Here is an 18,553-nt window from a genome sequence, read left to right as displayed (position 1 = left end):
TATTATGGGAGGGGGTGGGTTCCCCCATGCACCGCGACCAGTTTGATCTATATTGTACGTCCCCCTGTGATATTCTACCAGTCTCTATACCCTACCGGTACTGGTGCGTGCCATCAGTCCCGACTCAGCCAGCGAGTTCGGCCTCTACTGGCTCAGCGGTATCTAGATGCTTCCCCCATCTACCAGAGGCGTTAGAGACTATTGTTGGGCGGGAAATGTCCTAACAAATTTGGCTCAGTGGTCTCCTTGAGACATGAGGTTCTTTTACGTGCCGTACGACACGGGACCCACGGCTTAAAGTCCCTCCCGGAGAACCTCTTCCCTGAAATTTCCGCCCTTAAAAATTCCACGACCTCCGCCGGGTTTGAACCCGCGTACCTTGAGTCATGAGGTGGGAACGTTACCCTTAGACTACGGAGGCCGCTAGTGTCTATCTGAAATAAGTATCTATATGTCACTATTTTAGAAGTTATGTTTTAATACTTATCAATATAGGTCTATTATTATGTGTAATGTTAAGGTATGCGTATTTCGTCGATATGAGTTGTGTTACTTGTGTGTGTAGAATGGTTGAAGAATGATAAACTGGAAAGTATATGGAGGGAAACAGCAGTGACATATCGAAAGCTACCTTTCCGGAATTCTCTGGTGGATGAAGGGGGAAAATAAGAAAAAGCTATGAAAGTAGACGTCCCGGTCGAGACCCGAACAGGTCACTACCCAAATATAAGTGACTGCTAGGCTCATCTCATAGACAGCAAAATTTAAGACACAGTTCCGATAACATTTACAGATTTCTCTACAGTAAACTTCGCATAATAACATTTTTATTCTTTAGGCCCCATATTCATATTTCATCTTACTCTGCCCTTTTGAAGAGGGAGATCTGGAACCGAAGACGTAAGAAGTTGGTCCACAGAACCAAAGATGTTTCTTCTTGAACCAAGTCCAGTATGAACCTGCAAGTTTGGTGTTTGTTTCTGTTCCTCCACTACAGTGCATTTATTTGCTAACGAGTCAGCAATATTAGTGCAAGCTGTGTTCTCCCGCTGAATACCATACTTTGTCAAACTGACTAGGAATTCCCTCAGAATCAGTGATACTGGGTCACTAAGCGGAGTGATTACTCTCTCAACCTGTAATAAGGAAACAGATCAGTGGCTACAATCCATCACCAACCTCGGGAATTACGTTCCTAAATCACGGCAGCTGGTAAGACAAAGTCTTTTGGAAAATGGGTGTTAGGGAGTACCGCTACATTAATCAAAACCCAACTTGTCCTTTACTCAATAGAAATGAAAGCACATTAAAGTGTGCCTCAAAATTGGGTACAAAATCTGGAAGGAAATTATTTGAGTCATCTTTCTGCCTTATCTCCAAAATACTGAGTTCCATCCGCTATAATAATTTGTGAAATGTCCGTTTAAATGCATAACAAATTAATCTAATAATTTGTGCACTTATATGGTTGTATGGGAGCCGGAAAATTTGTTTCTGGTGTCATTATGGCTTCTGTCCTTAAGGGGTATGGTTTTCTGGTGTGTTAGAAAATTTAGAACCCGGATAGAGTGGCCAACGAAACTAAGTACAGATGGGTAACTGCAACTGCTGAACGACCGATGTGGGACCACTTGCATTTTTCAATAATATACTTCGTTCAAAATTAAAGCTTCAATATTACAAAGCATTTTCAAAATTCGAACTCACAAATAATGCTAAATTGTCTTCATAACTGAAGTGGATGTGTGCGCAACAGAAATTAATTTTTAATCCATTCAGCCACACTATGGCCCTGGTGTCGACTCAGTCCACGTGTTCTTGACTTGGCACAACCTGGAGGTGAATGATTAGCTTCACGCCTCAGCCGCTTTACTCCCGGTAGCCATTCGATAGGGGCTACGTGGGCTCCAGAACCTATCAGAACGACATAGAGAAGAGAAAAATCTTGTCTTTACTGGGATTCTAACTGCGACCTTCCGGCTGGCCAGCCCGTAGCCAGCCACTATATCGACTGCGCTAACCTGGTTCGTTAAATAGGGTCCAGTAGTAGGTCCTCTTGCTGGGGAAAGACACTGGAATACGGTACGGCGACAGATCTTCAGGCCACAGTTGAGGAAATTCGGATTCCGCTAGAGGTGCTAGAACAGGGGCCATTTCAGGCGCTAGTAAGTGGGGTAAATTATTTCATGGCTCCATAAAAGCTGGAGACTTTGGCAAATTAGGCGATAGTTTTATTTCCGTCAAGAAAAATATACTCCATGCAATTAACTATTTCCACTATCTTATGTTAGTATAATGTGCATTAATGGTCTTTAATATACTAGTAATAAAGGCACCTGGCAGTTCAATGAGAGCCATTCGTCTGTAGACGTGCATAGAGACAGCTGTCGAACTCTGTGTATATCAAATAAGAATGAAAATATGGCCACTGGATAGTCTCTACAGTAACATCGATTTAGGCCGCAACATAGCTCAAGCGGTTAGTCGCTGGCTTCCCACCGCGGCGGCCCGGGTCTGGTCAAGTGGGATTTGTGGTGGACAAAGTGGCGCTTGGGCGGGTTTTCTCCGAGTACTTCGGTTTCCCCTGCCAATCTTCATTCCACAAGATTCTCCATCATCACCCGGGGCAGGCTACAATAGGTCAATCAGTGGCCGCCGTGCCAAGTGGACCCAGTTGGACTCTACGCCCCCTATGCGAATTAATTAATACAGATTTAAAGATGGGCCTGTGCATATCAACTTTTAAAAAGTCCCGTAATATGTACGTGTAAATCCGTTAAAGCCACACACGGTAAGACATACGATCCTTCCAAAACCAAGAATAGACGGCCTTCATTCAACATTTCAGGCGAGATCTAGCATATAACCTTTTCGGTATATTTTTTAAAATAATATAACACGAGAAATGTCGGTTCACACAAAATCAACACGGCTCCACATCCCAGAACAAGGCATTCTTCATAGTCACCGCTATGAAAACCTACAAAACATAACACTTTTACATGAAAGTCAGATATTGATGCTGACAATTAGTGGTGGAAATTTCTAGAGGTTTAGGTGGGTCATGAGAGCTAGGATAGAGCAGTCTGTATAGCAACTGGCCACGGGTCGAACGGCCGAGGCTTTCGGAGTTCAAGTTCTGGTGGGGGTCAAGAATTTTCACTTCTCCATATCTTCCAGACCGACTCTGCGTCCCACAAAGCCTCCTATCTAATATGTATCTTTGGCTCTTTCCCCTGGGGTAAAGCAGCCGGGACGTGGATGTGACCACTATCTTCCAAACAGTGCCGATCTCAAGAAAACATCTACACCCCCACACGTCTTCATGGCGTAATGCTTGATTACTTCAGCACAGGGGGAACTTTTCCTTTTACTTTTAGGAGGGTCATATACCAGGAAGTTTCTCTACAAAAAGCACCTGAGTGTTAGACGCCGCCATATTCAGCTGTTTCGATGTGCATCTGCATTCTTCCCCCACAGTTTCAAGCACGGCTCGGAGCCCAGAAGTGGTACACGAGACCACAACACGACAACCACCACGCCTTTCCTGGCCTGAGACGCCGGTGGGCGTCACATCATATGGTTCCGATATATCTAGGTGACGGACGCTGAAGCCGACAGCACAGAGGAGCTTCACGACTTCTGACACGTCTAGGCAAACCTTGAAACGTAAACAAAAGCAATGTTGGTTTCGAATAGCGTCTCTTGTTGAAAACCTCTCTAAGTAGCCGCACGCAATTTTGTGGAGGGAAGGTCTCCTAACAAACAATATACCGCCTACAGTATTTTGCACACGGACCGCGGAAAATTAAGGGTAAAAAGAAAGTAGTTAACACATACACATCCTCTTAATTTGTTTTCTCTATTCTGCCGTCGATCGAAGAGTGAAATTGAACAAATTTTCTTCCTCTGACCCACATGGTAGTTAAGTGGTATTAATTACACTTCGACCTTCTTTACCCCAGTGAAAGTCTTCGTTGCCTATGCTTTAGGGTATTATGTGAGCAAACAGAAGTATGATTTAGATACCGAGTAAGAAAAAGACTCTAAAACTATTATGTTTCTGGACATCACCCATCGTCCTGTTTTTATCTAAAACACCATGCTGTTTATACTTAAAAACACAACATGTCGGAGGCTGAATTCTGTCTCCGTCTTCAAGTAAAACGTATTCAATTTTGCCCAATCGATAGAGATAGTCCTTATCTCCAAAATGTTGTGTTTTCAAATGCAAGGAAGACGGTGTTCTATAAAAAAAAACAGGGCTATGGATAACGCCCAGAAACATAATATTTGTACTAAGAAGATTCTACCAAAGAAATATAGATGCATGGAAACATTCAATACATTTGTTGCTTTTTATTTTATTTATAAGTTCACAATTGCGTCTAGATAGGCCATTACAAAGTGATTCTTGAGGATATACACAAATGACAACTAAAGTGTTATTATAAAACATTTTCTTTATTACGTCCACAAGAATCTCCCGATGATGACCTATCTACACCGACCTATGATGGGAACTGATAAATAATAACCATTTGTCTGTGTGACGGCAAAGCCCCTTCCATTTTACTCGTAATTCTAAGCACCACAAACAGAATACAACGCTTCAAGACATCCCCTTACCTCGCTTCTAGATGTAGTATAGTTGGCAATATTCACGGTCCGGCCGTCTTTAATCCGACTGAATAATCTACGTTGTCTAATATTTAGGCTAACGAGTTGACCAACATCTTCTCTGGACCTCAAAGAAACACAAGATGATTCTAGCTCGTCCGAAACGGAACTGACACAATTCGGCAGAATTGCAAACGATGACCAATTTAATTATCGTAGTGTCTCATTATAAACAGGCGAAATTAGCAGTGGTCTTTTTTTTCTTTGGCACTACAGCCCCAGTGGGCCTAGGCCTACCTCCATGAACTTCTCCGTTCACTTCGGTTTTTCTAGATCTTACACATACGGTAGGACTCCTTGGGCCAGTGGTCAGCTCGTCGCAAGGTCTCTACTTGTACACAAACACAGAAACACGCACACACACAAACTAAACATCCATGCCCTGAGTGGGATTTGAACCCACGATCCCGGTTTCCAAGCGAGCAAAGACAGTACATGCCTTAGACCGCTCGGCTACCGTGACCGGCGAGCAGTGGTCTTTACTAGGTGCAATATCGTATTTAATTATCACTGTTGTTACTGAGAAGAAAGCAGTCTTCTGGGATTTGGCGCCGTGTATATGTCATAGTCACCGCCGTGAAAGCCTCAAATCTTACACACTGTTGTTACTGTTTACTATGTATAAGTGTATGAATAATACACGCAGTCGAATAGGAATGAGTCACCGGTGTCCTCAGATAAAAAATTTCGTACAAGTTGAGAGAAAGAATTATGAACAAGAAACGGCCTTCTTTATGATATTATCGTATTATTTCACGCCTAAATCAATAAGGGTAAGGCATTAAAACAATACCCCATGCATTTTAAATATATTGTATGGACATGACCGAATTAAATGGAGTTCTATCGTCTGCAATGAAACGCCTTATAGTTCGTTGCTAACTGGTTCAAGTTTATTTCTTGTCTTATTCTTCGACCATGAAGATGGAGACGAAATATTTCTCCGAAACATCGGTTGACTTTAAACGGACTACACGGCGTCATATCCAAGAAGACTGAAATGTTCATAACGACTGCTGTGAGAACCACAAATAGTCTATTACTAGATAATTTTAATGGAGTTATTGATTTTACTAGAAAAATTTTCGTAAATATACAAAGCAATTAATAAAATCAGGGTTTAGTTATAATTATCAGGTATAACTATTTCCTTATCATTCTCGATATTTTACGTCAATGCTTTGAAAAATAATTACTCTCTTTAAATTATTGTTTATCCCACATTATTTGTGGGTAAAACGAAAAAAAATCCTCAGTTGGCAATGTATTCCGGTAGAAATATATGAAACTCTTAAGAAAATATTCAAATTATTACGTTTTTTAATTACTTGCCTTTGGTATGGAGTCAGGGGACGACATTATTCAGATCGAATGGCGGCTTCCAAATGCAAACAGCTTTATCTACAAGCTATGCACACACTGTTAGCATACACAGGAGGCTCAGGAGCGCTCTGCAGCGTTCGAGATAGCTCGGTGGGCGCTCTCAGAGATTCGTGACTTGGACTCAGTGCCTAATCTCCTACTCTTTGGTAATCAACAACACTGAGCAGACCTAATTTAAGTCGTTGGGTGACATGAACACATAAACTGACATTGTCATCGCGGATGGGTTTCAAGAGCAGAAGGATTTAGTGCAGCAAACGACCAAACCTCAAAATTGGAGCCGAATATCAGCCATTTCACATATATGCTTATTGTACTCCGAGACATGAATGTTTCACAATGTTTCTGTTCAGGGAATTTCTCATAAAAATTATGTACATATACTGTTCTCTTATAGCTCCCAGGTAGATTAGTAAATATTTTAACTAAAATAAGGCTCATAAAATATTTTGTTATAAAAATATAAATTTTAGTACATGAAATTATGGTCAGAAATTATTGGTTTACACTACCATGAAGCCACACTGGATATCATCAGAAAACTGCATGAATTCAGAGTCTAACATTAAAATAGGAGAACGAAAATATATTAATATATAACATATGGTTAAAATGAGCTTAGAAATGGGCCTTGAAGTGAGGTGTACATGACTAAACTTGAACAAAACACTCGAGTCATTTTACATCGAAGAGGCAGTTACTCAAATTCTCTATTTATAACAGCCTTTTCGTTTTATTTTTACTACTGTGGCAGAAAAACGTTGGTCATTCATGTTAAAATTACAATACTGACTTACGAAACCAAATTTTATCGACATATCCGTACACTCGTTAATTTCAGAAACAAATCACGCAGGCAGAAGGCAAGATACCGTCTCCCAGTCTTGCCTTCACTTAGTACAATTTGTGAAAACTCTGCATCAACACTAACAAGACAAGCTATGTGTATTATCAATCCTAACCTGAACGTAAATACTAATAAAAAAGTGTGACATGAAATTCGACATAGAAATCAGAGGAGGGGAAGCGAAGTTCACCTCTGATTACTTTAATGCAATATATCTCACATGCGAACATAAACAGAGGAGGTATTTGCACAATCGAAGTTAACTCAGAATATCGAATAATACCAGAGCAGTCACTAGTTCAATATAACAGTGAAGTCATGCACAACTTATACCAACGTCGCCTAAAGAAATTTCTAGCTTAAAACCGCCTAGGTTACGAGTAATTCAAGCAATAGGCACAAGTATATAAATAATGCAACTATATATAAAATAATCATCGCTTCTGAACCAGTCCGGAGATGTGTCAACGGTGGCCAGTATCACCACAAGGATTTCTGAATCGTCCTAAGAACTGTGTGCAGTCATAGAACGTACCTGCTGCAGGAAGAAGCTCCGAACCAGAACTACAGAGTCCATGTTGACAGCGACTGTGTTGTATCACTGCGCTCCGCGGGAGGAAGTTCAGTTCTGTGCTACATGGCTACTGCTGAAGGCGAACTGAACGCTCGACTTTCAGAATCATATGTAACTGCTCGAAATGATTTTTTCCATCGGATTGTCAAATGGTTCTACAAAGATGCGACTCTGTCTAAGGTTTGTGACATTAGTTTCACACAGTCTTAAAATAAATTATTTTTGATGAAATGTGAGTAGATTAATATACTCATATTTTAAATTATTCTCTTCTTCATAACATTGAATTTAATATAACCCTGCAGGTAATTATTTGTTAACTTTCATAAATATTAGAGAGACTACAAAATTTTCAGCCAAAGAGGAGTAAAATTAGTACGAGGTAAAGCAGCATCATGGTTTGAGTAAGGATACTGAAAACGATTAGATCAGAATCAGACTAAAGAGCAGTAGTTGCAGAATCCAGAAGAACTCGGTAAACATAATCTGAACTATGTAAGGCTATCGAACTATTGGACATGAAGGGAAGGAATAAGACTTTAAAGACAAAATCGACGACCTTGAAATACTTTAAATTGTTAATCGAGGCATTTATATGGGCATTAAGGAATTAAAGAAGGGTTTCCAGCCTATAACTAACTTGAAAGATAAGACTGATGTTATGCTTGTAGAATCTCTTAATATGTTCAGTAAATAGAATAATTTCTTGTGTCTTACTGAATGTACGTGGAATTAGAATGTTAGTCGGACATAATTACACACAGCTTAGGCATCTGAATTTAACTTAGTTCTCTTGAGGTTGAGGTTGAGGTTGCTATGAAACGTTTTAAGAAGTGTACATACTAGGCACTGATAAAATCCTATCAGGTTCATTGCGAGCAAAATGAAAAATATATTACATTCTGAGAGCTACTGAAACAGTGATTTAATTTTGAATGTGAAACGACTACTCCATTACTGCACCCATTTATAAAAAGGGGGGTAATACTGACTTCATTATCGAAATATCAGCTATACCTGAAACTTATCCAAAATTTTCCTCTCTGGTAAACTCAATAGTTAGACGAAATTATAGGTGGTTTCGGTGTGGATTTTCATGTAATAGATAAGATATTGATCAAACAGTTTGTATTGATCGGAGACTGGAGCGCCACTCGGAGTGCAATGGGGCACTGAACCAACTATACGTTCGGTAGGCACAAAAATAAATTTTTGAAGTAAGACAAAATTACTGTAAAATTTTGTCCCTTAATTCGCTTTCCCCGCAAGGAAAGAGCCCCTGGTACCTATTTGATAAGATGTTGGGTGGGCTCAGACGTTGGACGCTATAGAGAATAGAAAAATTATTATTATTGTTATTTACGTATATTATTTATTGCAACGATATAAATTGTCTTGTTCCTATTTTCTGTGTTCTGTTTCTTTTCTTTAATTGTGCTCACTTTGTTATTGGCTTCTTCGCACGTATATAAAAAAGGAATAAACTGAATGAAATCGAATTGCTATATCATTTTAATATTATTATTTTAATTAATAAGCTCAGTACGGGAAACTTTCTCGTTCGCATCTTCAATTGCATTCTGAGGTCTTGATCCCGTATATTTGGCCTTCCTGTAGTAGAACTGCAACTGATCTACTGTTTTCAGACGTCAGAACCCGAGTTTCAGACTCCTGACATTGCAGTCCTCGTCTGTTTGCTGCAGACCATTGGTTTCGATTTACATCACATTGAGAGCCTCCCTGGTGGCTCGCCCGCCCAAAAACCTGGGCAGGAGCCCCGCACGTCTCTCAGTGTTAACATCACGTGTGCACAATCAGGACTGCATGCGGTCTTGAGGTCAAGGTCAAGCACCGAAACATCCGCAATAAATAGCAGTGACAGCACTACGAGACAGGTAAGGATTTGCTGACTTCATACATTAAAACTCGCCAAAACGTTCAAACGAATTAGTACCACAACAGAAAAATGAATGCAAAATATACTTGCTACGATTTTATCATTAGGACTATACAGAGTGTCCCAGCAGGAAAGGTCTGGGAGGTTAAAGTAACGGTCATTCTAAGCAAAAAGTGTATATGCACATGTATCCTCTTCCGAACTGTTTCCGAGATAGAGCTATTTCACTGTAGAGTCCCAAAATTGTTGATAAGAAACAGATATTACGTACTGTTTCTAATACCGGTATTTATTGTTCAAGTGACAAAGTCGGTACAGTTTACCTAGTGTAATTCATTTTCGAAAATTCCACCGTTAACATCAATATATTTTGCATCTCGTGTGAGGACATGGTGTGTTGCTCGCCTGTACAGTGTACATTGTGCTGTGTAGTGAAACAGCTCTATCTCGGAAACCGTTCGGAAGAGGACACGTGTAAATATATACTTTGTGCTTAGAATGGCCGATACTATGATGAAATTGACATTTCCTTCTGGGACATCCTGTACATCAAAAGAAGTAGTAATAAGTCATGTATTTGTTTTATTGCTAGTGGGGTGGGACTAAGTCCCTTGTACTGCGGCCACTTCTGGCCTATTGTACCAGCCCCAGATGATAGGTGAGGGTGATTGTGGAGCAATTTGTGAAATGAAGATTGGCAGAGGAAACCGAAGTACTCTGAGAAAACCTGCCCTAGCGCCACTTTGACTATGATGACGATGACGACGACGTAAATACGTCACATTACTCAAATGCGTATTTTACGACGCTGGGCACTTCTAAGTATGCAAATCAGCTCCTCTTATGTCAGGTATTTAAATTATATCAATAAAAATTTTCTTTGGCTTAAATACACTGGCTGTTCATTTCCTATTACGTGCAATAACCTGAGGCTCCAGCTGCAACAGAAAAGCAGAACAGAATCTCGCGTCGGTTACGAAGCTGAATAGCCACTACCGTTACACCCCTTGAGAATTCAACAGTAACGCTTTTCATTTGCCGTATAAGCCTTCGTAGAATTAATTTCGACTGTTTTCTGCCTTATTCCTTTTCATTGTCACATCTGATCAAATGGTGAGTCAAGGCAGATGTGTAAGGTCATATCCCACGAATAGCACCAACAAACTTCCAATCGTAAACCTTTTCCTTTGTACTGTATACTTCACTTCCTATATCCACATCAAAATAACAATGCTCACAGAACTGACACCATATACGGAAACAAATTGCATCCGACTTCTTCTTGCCCTATTGCGTAACTTAAGTACATGCAACCTGTCAACGCTTAGCTAACCGTTGCAATGTTAACCTGAAATGTCGTAATGGAAATGACAAACCTCATGTTTAGGAAATTTGATACAGAGAAAGGGAGAGCGGGAAATGGATGGCGGCTAAAACTGCTCTTTTTTTTTTTTTTAATTCACTTAGTGGGGGGGTGGAGTCCAACTTGGTCCACTCGGCACGGCGGCCACTAATTGGCTTATTGTAGCCTGTCCCGGGGTGATCATGATGATGGAGAATTTGTTGGAATGAAGATTGGCAAGGGAAACCGAAGTACGCGGAGAAACCCCGCCCCAGGGCCACTTTGTCCACCACAAATCCAACTTGACCAGATCCCGGGATCGAACCGGGTCCGCCGCTTTGGAAAGCCAGCGACTAACCGCTTGAGCTATGGCGCGGCCTTAAACTGTTCTTGCTGTTTTCATACCCTGGCATACGTCTGTAGTCTTGAATGCTGACGCACCCTTTTAACCTAATCTCGCCCACACTCGAAACGATTCTCATGTAACTGCATGACAACGTGGTGTGTACGGGCGGCCTTATATGTGAGAGTGATAAGTACGAGCAAGTTGTCGCATTTTCCGTCACTTGTTTCAGGCAAACATTCAAGACACTGTCATGGCAAGATCTCTTCTGCCGGTTGTAGCACCGGGAACAGCCCGCGTCGCTAGAGAGGTTATCTCACAGCTGATGCAGCTCTTGTCTGGAGGTGAAGGGACTGCAACTCGCCCGCAGAACAGCTACAGCAACTGGACCTGCCCACAAACGACGCAACAACTAGAGAGATCTCCGTGTCAACGTCATCGATCTCTCGATGCCTTCTTTCCAGTCGATTCTTCAACCACAAACACGAACGTACGGCCCCAGAGCCTACCCTTGACCTCTGGCCAGATTAAAATGGAGGCTGAAGATGTTGCTGCTACAATGTCTGCATCTCACAAGGCATGCATTTGTGTAACGGTTTGAGAAATCAGAAGGAAATAGTCCATGTGCTTGTTGTGCTTCATGTTATCAATTGTCTGCAGTAGATGTGACATAACAAGTTTCAGTAACTGGGTCATTTCCGCCGTTAGGTGTGAGGGTGGAAGGAGCATATTTAGTTGAGCCCACTACAAAGGTCTCGATCCCTGAACTGATGGAAGTGGATTCCGAAATGTTGTGCACGTCAGATGTACCGGAGACAATAGGCTATGTCCAACATAATATTCGTACAATGAATCGGCCATTGTCACAGACATTTAAAGAAACAATTACGGGTTATTCTCACATACTTCGACGGTCAACCATTATATACATAGAAGTAAAACAGTTTGTTTTTCACACTGGTTACTCGAAGTATTTCTGAAATAATAAATATTGTCACGCGTGTCAGTGGCCAAAGACGGGTTTCGGAATGGTAATTATTTTATTGACCACTTACAGGTCGTTTATAATACTTCCAAGATTACTGTAATTATAACACGTAAATAAACTCTTCCATATCTGCTTACAGTAGTCGTTGCTAGGTAACAGATGTAAACAATGGCTACCTTTGCAAAGTTTTCCCTATCAGTTTCCTGGCAACGGATTTTAACACAGGAACTATAACTGTCACACTATAGATATAGTTACACCACAGCACTCATAAAGCCTTCAAATCACGCATTATGTCTTCACAGGATGACTTCAATTCTTCTTTCACTATGAACTTACCATGGCTATCTCCTAGATCTGACTGATTCGTGGCGCCGATTGTCTTCAAGATAACTTCTTTGCACAGACTCCACGGAAAACACCGTCTTCTTTTGTTTCGGATGTGTGTTTACAACTTCGTTTCCTAGCAATAGACGCCCTCTTGTTCCGTGCATTTGCTTGGAGCGAGCCACATAGAAAACAGTTTCCTCTATACTGTTGTCACGTTCCTCGGTGGGTGGGTGGGGGGAGGTATTTACCGGTCGTCGCATAGAAACGACAGCTCTTGGATTGTTGCCTGTATTCGTTGCCGTGAGAATATTTACGGACATTCCTCTGTTGTTATATAGAAACGGCCCATATCTCACAATATATATCACACGGTAAACTTATTCTCGTAGGTGATGAAAGTGCCAAATATTAGAAGAATATCTCTCGTACGTGTCAGTCCACAGAAATTTATTTTAGTATTCTTAACTCTTCTTGTTGCGTTACGGGCGATGATAGGCTGTTGGCTCAGTGTCGTGGTTCAGTGGGTAGCACTTATGCTTCTTATCCGGGAGGAATCCAGGTTTTATTCTTGACCTGAACACCGAATAATCTGATTGAGTTTTATCCAATTTCCATAGTAGTTTCATGCAGATCATAGTAAAACCGGCCACGATAGATCCTTTCGTATTCATAATTCTGTCATCCTACTAGTACACTGACATATATTGCTAAGAAAACGTTAAGTGACCGTAATAAATAAACTCTTAAATATTTCTGAGCTCGAAAAACATCCTAATTAATTTTAATTTATTAACTCTTCAGTCTGACATTGACCAAACTAATCCTGATAAGCAGTATGCACGTATATATGAAGTTCACAGTGAGCTCGTCTATCTTAATAGCAGTCTCAGGAATGTAATGTTGAGTTCCATATTTAACTTCCACAAATGTTCGGATAGGCCAGACAGATGACCTGGAGTACAACATCTGACAGATGTTTCATTCATTTACAGGCATTCCATTCATATCCAACAAGTCCAGTGCTCGGTGGCAACTCGCTACCGAAGCCAGAGCTCATTCGTCAGAAAACCTGGAGCATTGGCAGTATCCACGATATGGAGGACGCTCAAGCCGTAATGTTGGGACCGCCCCTCACATCCAGTCCTCTCCAGTCACAGCAAACCTTGCAGAGTTTGGAACAGCTGAACGTCGAGGGTAGAGATCCAGAGGTTGCGGAGCGACTTCATGATGCCTGTGCAAAGATACACGAAGCGCTGTCGATACTCAACTTAAACCAGAAGAACAAAGTAACTACGCCATCACATTCTTTCCTTCTTTATAGAGCGTAAGAGGCGCAGGTTATTATGTCGACTTGCGTGATTTTATTCTGTACGTGTTTAAATCTCGAACTTTATTTGTCACGTATTCGGGGTTTGTGTGGTTGATAATATGGGGTTTCTGGACTGCATGATATATTTACTGAATACTCACAAGCCATAACTACAAGTAATTGTAACACTCTAGCTAATTTACGCAATCTAAAGGTTACTGTAGCTTACTTACTTACTTATGGAGCTGAGCCCTTTTAGGAACCGCCAATTCTGTAGCTACTCAAGAATTTCTCAGCGTTTTATGCAACCCGAAGGTTCATTACCGTTTTCACAAGATCCCTCCACTGGTCCCTATCCTGAGCCAGATCAATCAAATCCATATCATCCCATCCTATCTCTCTAAGATCAATTTTAATATTGTCCACCCACCTACGCCTTGGTCTTCCCCACCAATATCCTATACGCTTTCCTCGTGTCCTCATTCGTGCTACATGTCCCACGTGCTTCTTGGGTCTAACATTTTTGTTCATGTGCTATTTGTACAGGCTCAGGAAACAAGCGCTTCTCATGCATCAAGATCAAAAATAAAACAAGTGGAAGCTGTTCCGAAACTTCGCCCCAGGAAGACATCCAAGCCCACCTTAAATGGCAGTGACAACAGTTCATTCTCTGGATCTCTCCAGCGTGCTAGCACAGTCAAGAGACAGCGTTCCCCAGCACCACGAACTCCTATCCTTGGCCGAAAAGACATGGCCACACCGAAACCAGTAAAACGTTCTGCTACAACTTTCACGCCTCTCAGAACGCCACATGCTCCCAGGAAGACAAAAGAGAATGAAGCCAGGGGCGGAAGTTTTATGAATATTCCCGAAATAACAGCGGGAAGCCCGAATGTGTCCCAGCGTACTTCAAGCTCTGCGCCAGATCCCCAAATTAGAGAAACCATTTCGCCTGCAGGAGCAAGTCTAAGACCACATCTCTCCAGAAGGGCTTCATCATCTTTGCCAGCGTCATGTAGGACTTCGAATTTGACGAGTGCATTCTCGACTCCGAAGCTTCGAGGAGTTCTAAAGAAGGCAACTTTAACCAGTGCATTGCGCATGCCCAGCACTTCTGCACCCAATATCTCTGGAACTTCCAATGCGCCGAGAGAAGGCCCGAAGTCCGTGTTGCGGCCAAGTCTTCTCAAAGCTCCGTCCATAATAAATCGATTTAAAAAATAATGTAATCGTTTAAAATTAATTAAAATTCTTACTTCTCCAGATAATATTTGGAAAATAATATAGAGCATATGTCTTTTGTGCATCAAGAATACATTGTTGTTATTAATACAAACATAAATAAAATCGCTTTAATGATATGCATTCAAACTCCACAATAAACTACAAAATTATGATATTTATCTCAGATAATGATTGTAATTATGGACGATTGAACTGCTTTCGTGATATTTTTCTGGCATCACCGCAATGAAGTTTTGAACATAGGTGGCATCTTTCATATTCGTGCAATATATGTACAGTACTTTTATTTTCCATTTGTTTGAGTTATTTAAAATATATGTAACATAATAAAAAGTAGCGAATAAATTGCCGTTTCTTGAAAATAATATGATGAAAATATATGTTACGAAGTTGAAAGCACGCATATATATATATATATGTATTTAAAGGGTATATTTATTACTTCAAATATATCTGAACTGAATATAATTTATTCCGGGATTAGAAGTAAGGGCATTAGAAAACTAATATCAAATATCTGTATAAGCGAGATAATATCAAAAGTTACTGGAGAAGAAGCGGCCACGCCATAGCACAAGCGGTTAGTCGGTGGCTTCCCACCGCGGCGGCTCGGGTTCGATCCTGGATCTGGTCAAGTGGGATTTGCGGTGGACAAAGTGACGCTGGGGTAAGTTTTCTCCGAGTACTTCGGTTTCCCCTGCCAATCTTCATTCCACCAATTGCTCCACAATCACCCTCACCTATCATCTGGGGCTGGTATAATAGGTCAGAAATGGCCGCAGTGCAAGGGACTTAGTTCCACCCCACTAGCAATAAAAAATACTGGAGAAGAAATGGCTTTTTCGAAACTTTATTCTTCTCGACTGTACCAGAAGTAATAAATACAAAATGTTTAAAGAATTAGAAATATAGTAATTACATCAAAATTGAATTCAGTGACGGATGTCGAACTCAGTGAAGAAATTTGTCTAGAATATTCCTACATGCTACACATTCACCGACTCGTTGCCTAAAAAGGAACGAGGGAAAAATTTATCGTGTCTTCTTTACCTATCAGGGATAGGAGGAATACATATGCAGAGACACACTGATGGCAGGTATTTATGGAGCACGCCGTTGAGATGTGTTTAGTTGTCACGATATACACACAAGTTTCGTAACTATTGATTCAGACTTTCGAAAATTAATAGTGAGAATATAATATAATGAAGATAAGAGACTAGGAGGATCTACTTCTCTCGCAGTCGTCATCCACCTGTGTCTCATCTTACATTGAATGGAAGAAATATTTCATTTGTAAATAGTGCAAAATATTTTGGTGTAATCTTCGATAGGAGGGTTACATGGAGATTGCACATAGAAATGATCGAAGCCAAGGCCTTCAGAACATTTATTAGAGTGTATTTCCATTCAAATGTGAGCGATTAAGCACTAACATTAAACTGACCCTCCACAAATTTCTCATTATATCTGCAATGAATTGCGCTAGTCTCGCCTGGGAATTCGCAGCACATAGCCATCTAATGAAATTGCAGCGCCTGCAAAGCAAGGTTCTCCGAACCTTGGCAATTTTCCAAGATACACACAGGTTCGCGATTTACACATGGCTTTCAAAATTCTGTACGCATACGATTATGTAACAAAATTACGCAGGCAACAAGCAGAAGTCATACAAAATCATCATAACGAAAATTTTCACAATATTGGACAAGGCGAAGCACGACGTAGAAGGTATAAGAGACTTAAACTTGGCGGCGGTCAAGCATACAACCGTTCAAGTGACTAGACTGCCGTTGTAGCGGAAGATAGTAGAAATTGAGCATAATCTGCTTACTGAGCCTCGACTGACAGAAGCCTTGTACATACATTTTTAAAGCGTTTAACGTGTAAAATGTAAACATTCTGTACATTATGACAAATGACTTAATGACTCTGACAGAAGATAGACCCGTCTTCTCGTCAGAGAGGTCGCCCCACAGTAAAGAAGGACCTGTAACTGTCAAAGAGTAATAGATATCTGGTCATGAGCCCCAAATGGTGCTCGACCCCAAGACTGACTGACTGACCCTCAGTGGCAATGTAATTTTAGTCAACTTAGTTGAGTTCTGCACGGGAGGCTGTGAAGAGAGAACTTCAGTGCGTGCAGCTGAAGAATCTCTACTGTTAGAAGCCGTTGCAAGGGAACAGCTTCTGAAGACACAGCAAGGTGGAAAAATACTTAGCACGTGCTGTGGTGATTTGTGAATTGTGGAGATTAGCGGAGACACTGTAATTACTTCTACGTACGAGTCGAGTGTACAAGTGGTCATTAAATTCATTCATCAATCCAAACCCCTTATATAGTCACTTTGTACACTTGAAAATATCATAAATCTAACCATTTCAAAATTTTCATTTCCGTACAAGAAATGAGGGTAAATATGTGCAGTTTCCCCACGCGAAAACACGAAGGTGGATAGAATTTTATTTTTATTTTGTTTCGAATACAGAGTATGTCTGAAAGAATGTCTTCTATTGCTTATACAATTTAAACTGCTATATAAGAAACAATCATAACACCCCCATAGAAGAGTGAACATATATATCACCAGATTGTATTAAGTTTCTCATATATCAAGGTTTTAGATTAGAAACACTTCAGATTTCTCTCGTTTTCCGCCTTTTTTTAAATTATAAAATTCTAACTAGAACATATTACTTTGAGTTTCAGGGCAGCCAATTCTTTGAAGTTGGATATATTTTTAGACTAATTCCTAAAGTGAATTATGCGATTTCTGTGATGTGTGTCATTGAATCTCCCTTACGTGTTTTGAATGCATCCACCAATTTTTTTTTTCATTTGGTGTTGTGAAGAAATATGATCCATTGTTAGGTAACGGGTTCCTAAACACATCCCCGTAGCAACGAATACGGAAGCAACAACAGAAGAACTGCCGTTTCTTTGCAACGGCAGGTAAACTTCTTCCACCTTAAGCACATAACAATAATAGGGAATCAATTGCTATAGAAATATGAGCCGAAACTGATTGTTGGAAGGTAGTTGTGTGGTAACGTCTCTACAATAATAGAAGGGGTTTTCTATGTGATCCATGCCATCGCTATGCAGCAAGGATCGTGAGCTGTGGGATTAGAAAGAATTGGAACTAGGAGCTGTGTGCGTCCAGAAAACTGTATGGAGATTGGAACTGTGAGTTCAGAAATTTGAAATTAATTGTTGAAAAAGAATTAGAAGTCGGCCTGTGAAGTGTTAACGTGTGATTTGAAGACTTTACTCTAAATGTTATAGTTACTGTAATTTTAACAATCTTATAATTACTTGTAGTTATGACTAGTAAGTATCCAATAAATTCAGTCACCAAATTTAGAACCCACAGTTGCAAAATATATATAACAACTTACAAAAAGCAAGAATCAAAACAAAAATTCAACCACGACTAAACTTTACTCAATCACATTTTTTTTATCATTTATTAGCAATCTGAATTTACATTCTATGAGCTAATTTGCTGTCATGTACAATAATTATTCTATTGTACTAAGTTGGCTTGAAGAGCTGTAATCCATCGATTACGCCTCAGTTTTCCTGGAGATCGTTTGGCCAAGTTCGTCTTAGTC

At 40.4% G+C, this 18,553-nt stretch overlaps 2 protein-coding genes across 2 annotated transcripts in view; one reads left to right on the top strand and one right to left on the bottom strand.

The window, feature by feature from the left end:
- The window catches only part of LOC111873401, a 9,663-nt gene extending 3,563 nt beyond the window's left edge, over positions 1-6,100 (bottom strand). The window contains exons 1-3 of the mRNA XM_023868080.2: positions 6,013-6,100; positions 3,419-3,661; positions 864-1,136 (exon numbers count right to left, since the gene is read on the bottom strand). Coding sequence (XP_023723848.1) covers positions 864-1,136; positions 3,419-3,661; positions 6,013-6,039 — 543 coding nt within the window. The 5' untranslated portion in view covers positions 6,040-6,100. The remainder of the gene's footprint in view (positions 1-863; positions 1,137-3,418; positions 3,662-6,012) is intronic.
- Positions 6,101-7,447: 1,347 nt separating this feature from the next.
- On the top strand, positions 7,448-15,303 carry LOC111873400 (serine/arginine repetitive matrix protein 1). The gene is made up of 5 exons (XM_023868079.2): positions 7,448-7,664; positions 9,131-9,379; positions 11,299-11,643; positions 13,377-13,670; positions 14,240-15,303. The coding sequence occupies exons 1-5, from the start codon at positions 7,548-7,550 to the stop codon at positions 14,915-14,917; spliced, it is 1,683 nt and encodes a 560-aa protein (XP_023723847.1). The 5' UTR covers positions 7,448-7,547; the 3' UTR covers positions 14,918-15,303.
- The last annotated feature ends 3,250 nt before the right edge of the window (positions 15,304-18,553 follow it).

The sequence above is a fragment of the Cryptotermes secundus genome, unplaced genomic scaffold (assembly GCF_002891405.2).
Source record: "Cryptotermes secundus unplaced genomic scaffold, Csec_1.0 scaffold22, whole genome shotgun sequence".
Classification (NCBI taxonomy): domain Eukaryota; kingdom Metazoa; phylum Arthropoda; class Insecta; order Blattodea; family Kalotermitidae; genus Cryptotermes; species Cryptotermes secundus.
The sequence above is the reverse complement of the archived record's forward strand: the minus strand, read 5'-3'. Positions and strand labels throughout refer to the sequence as shown.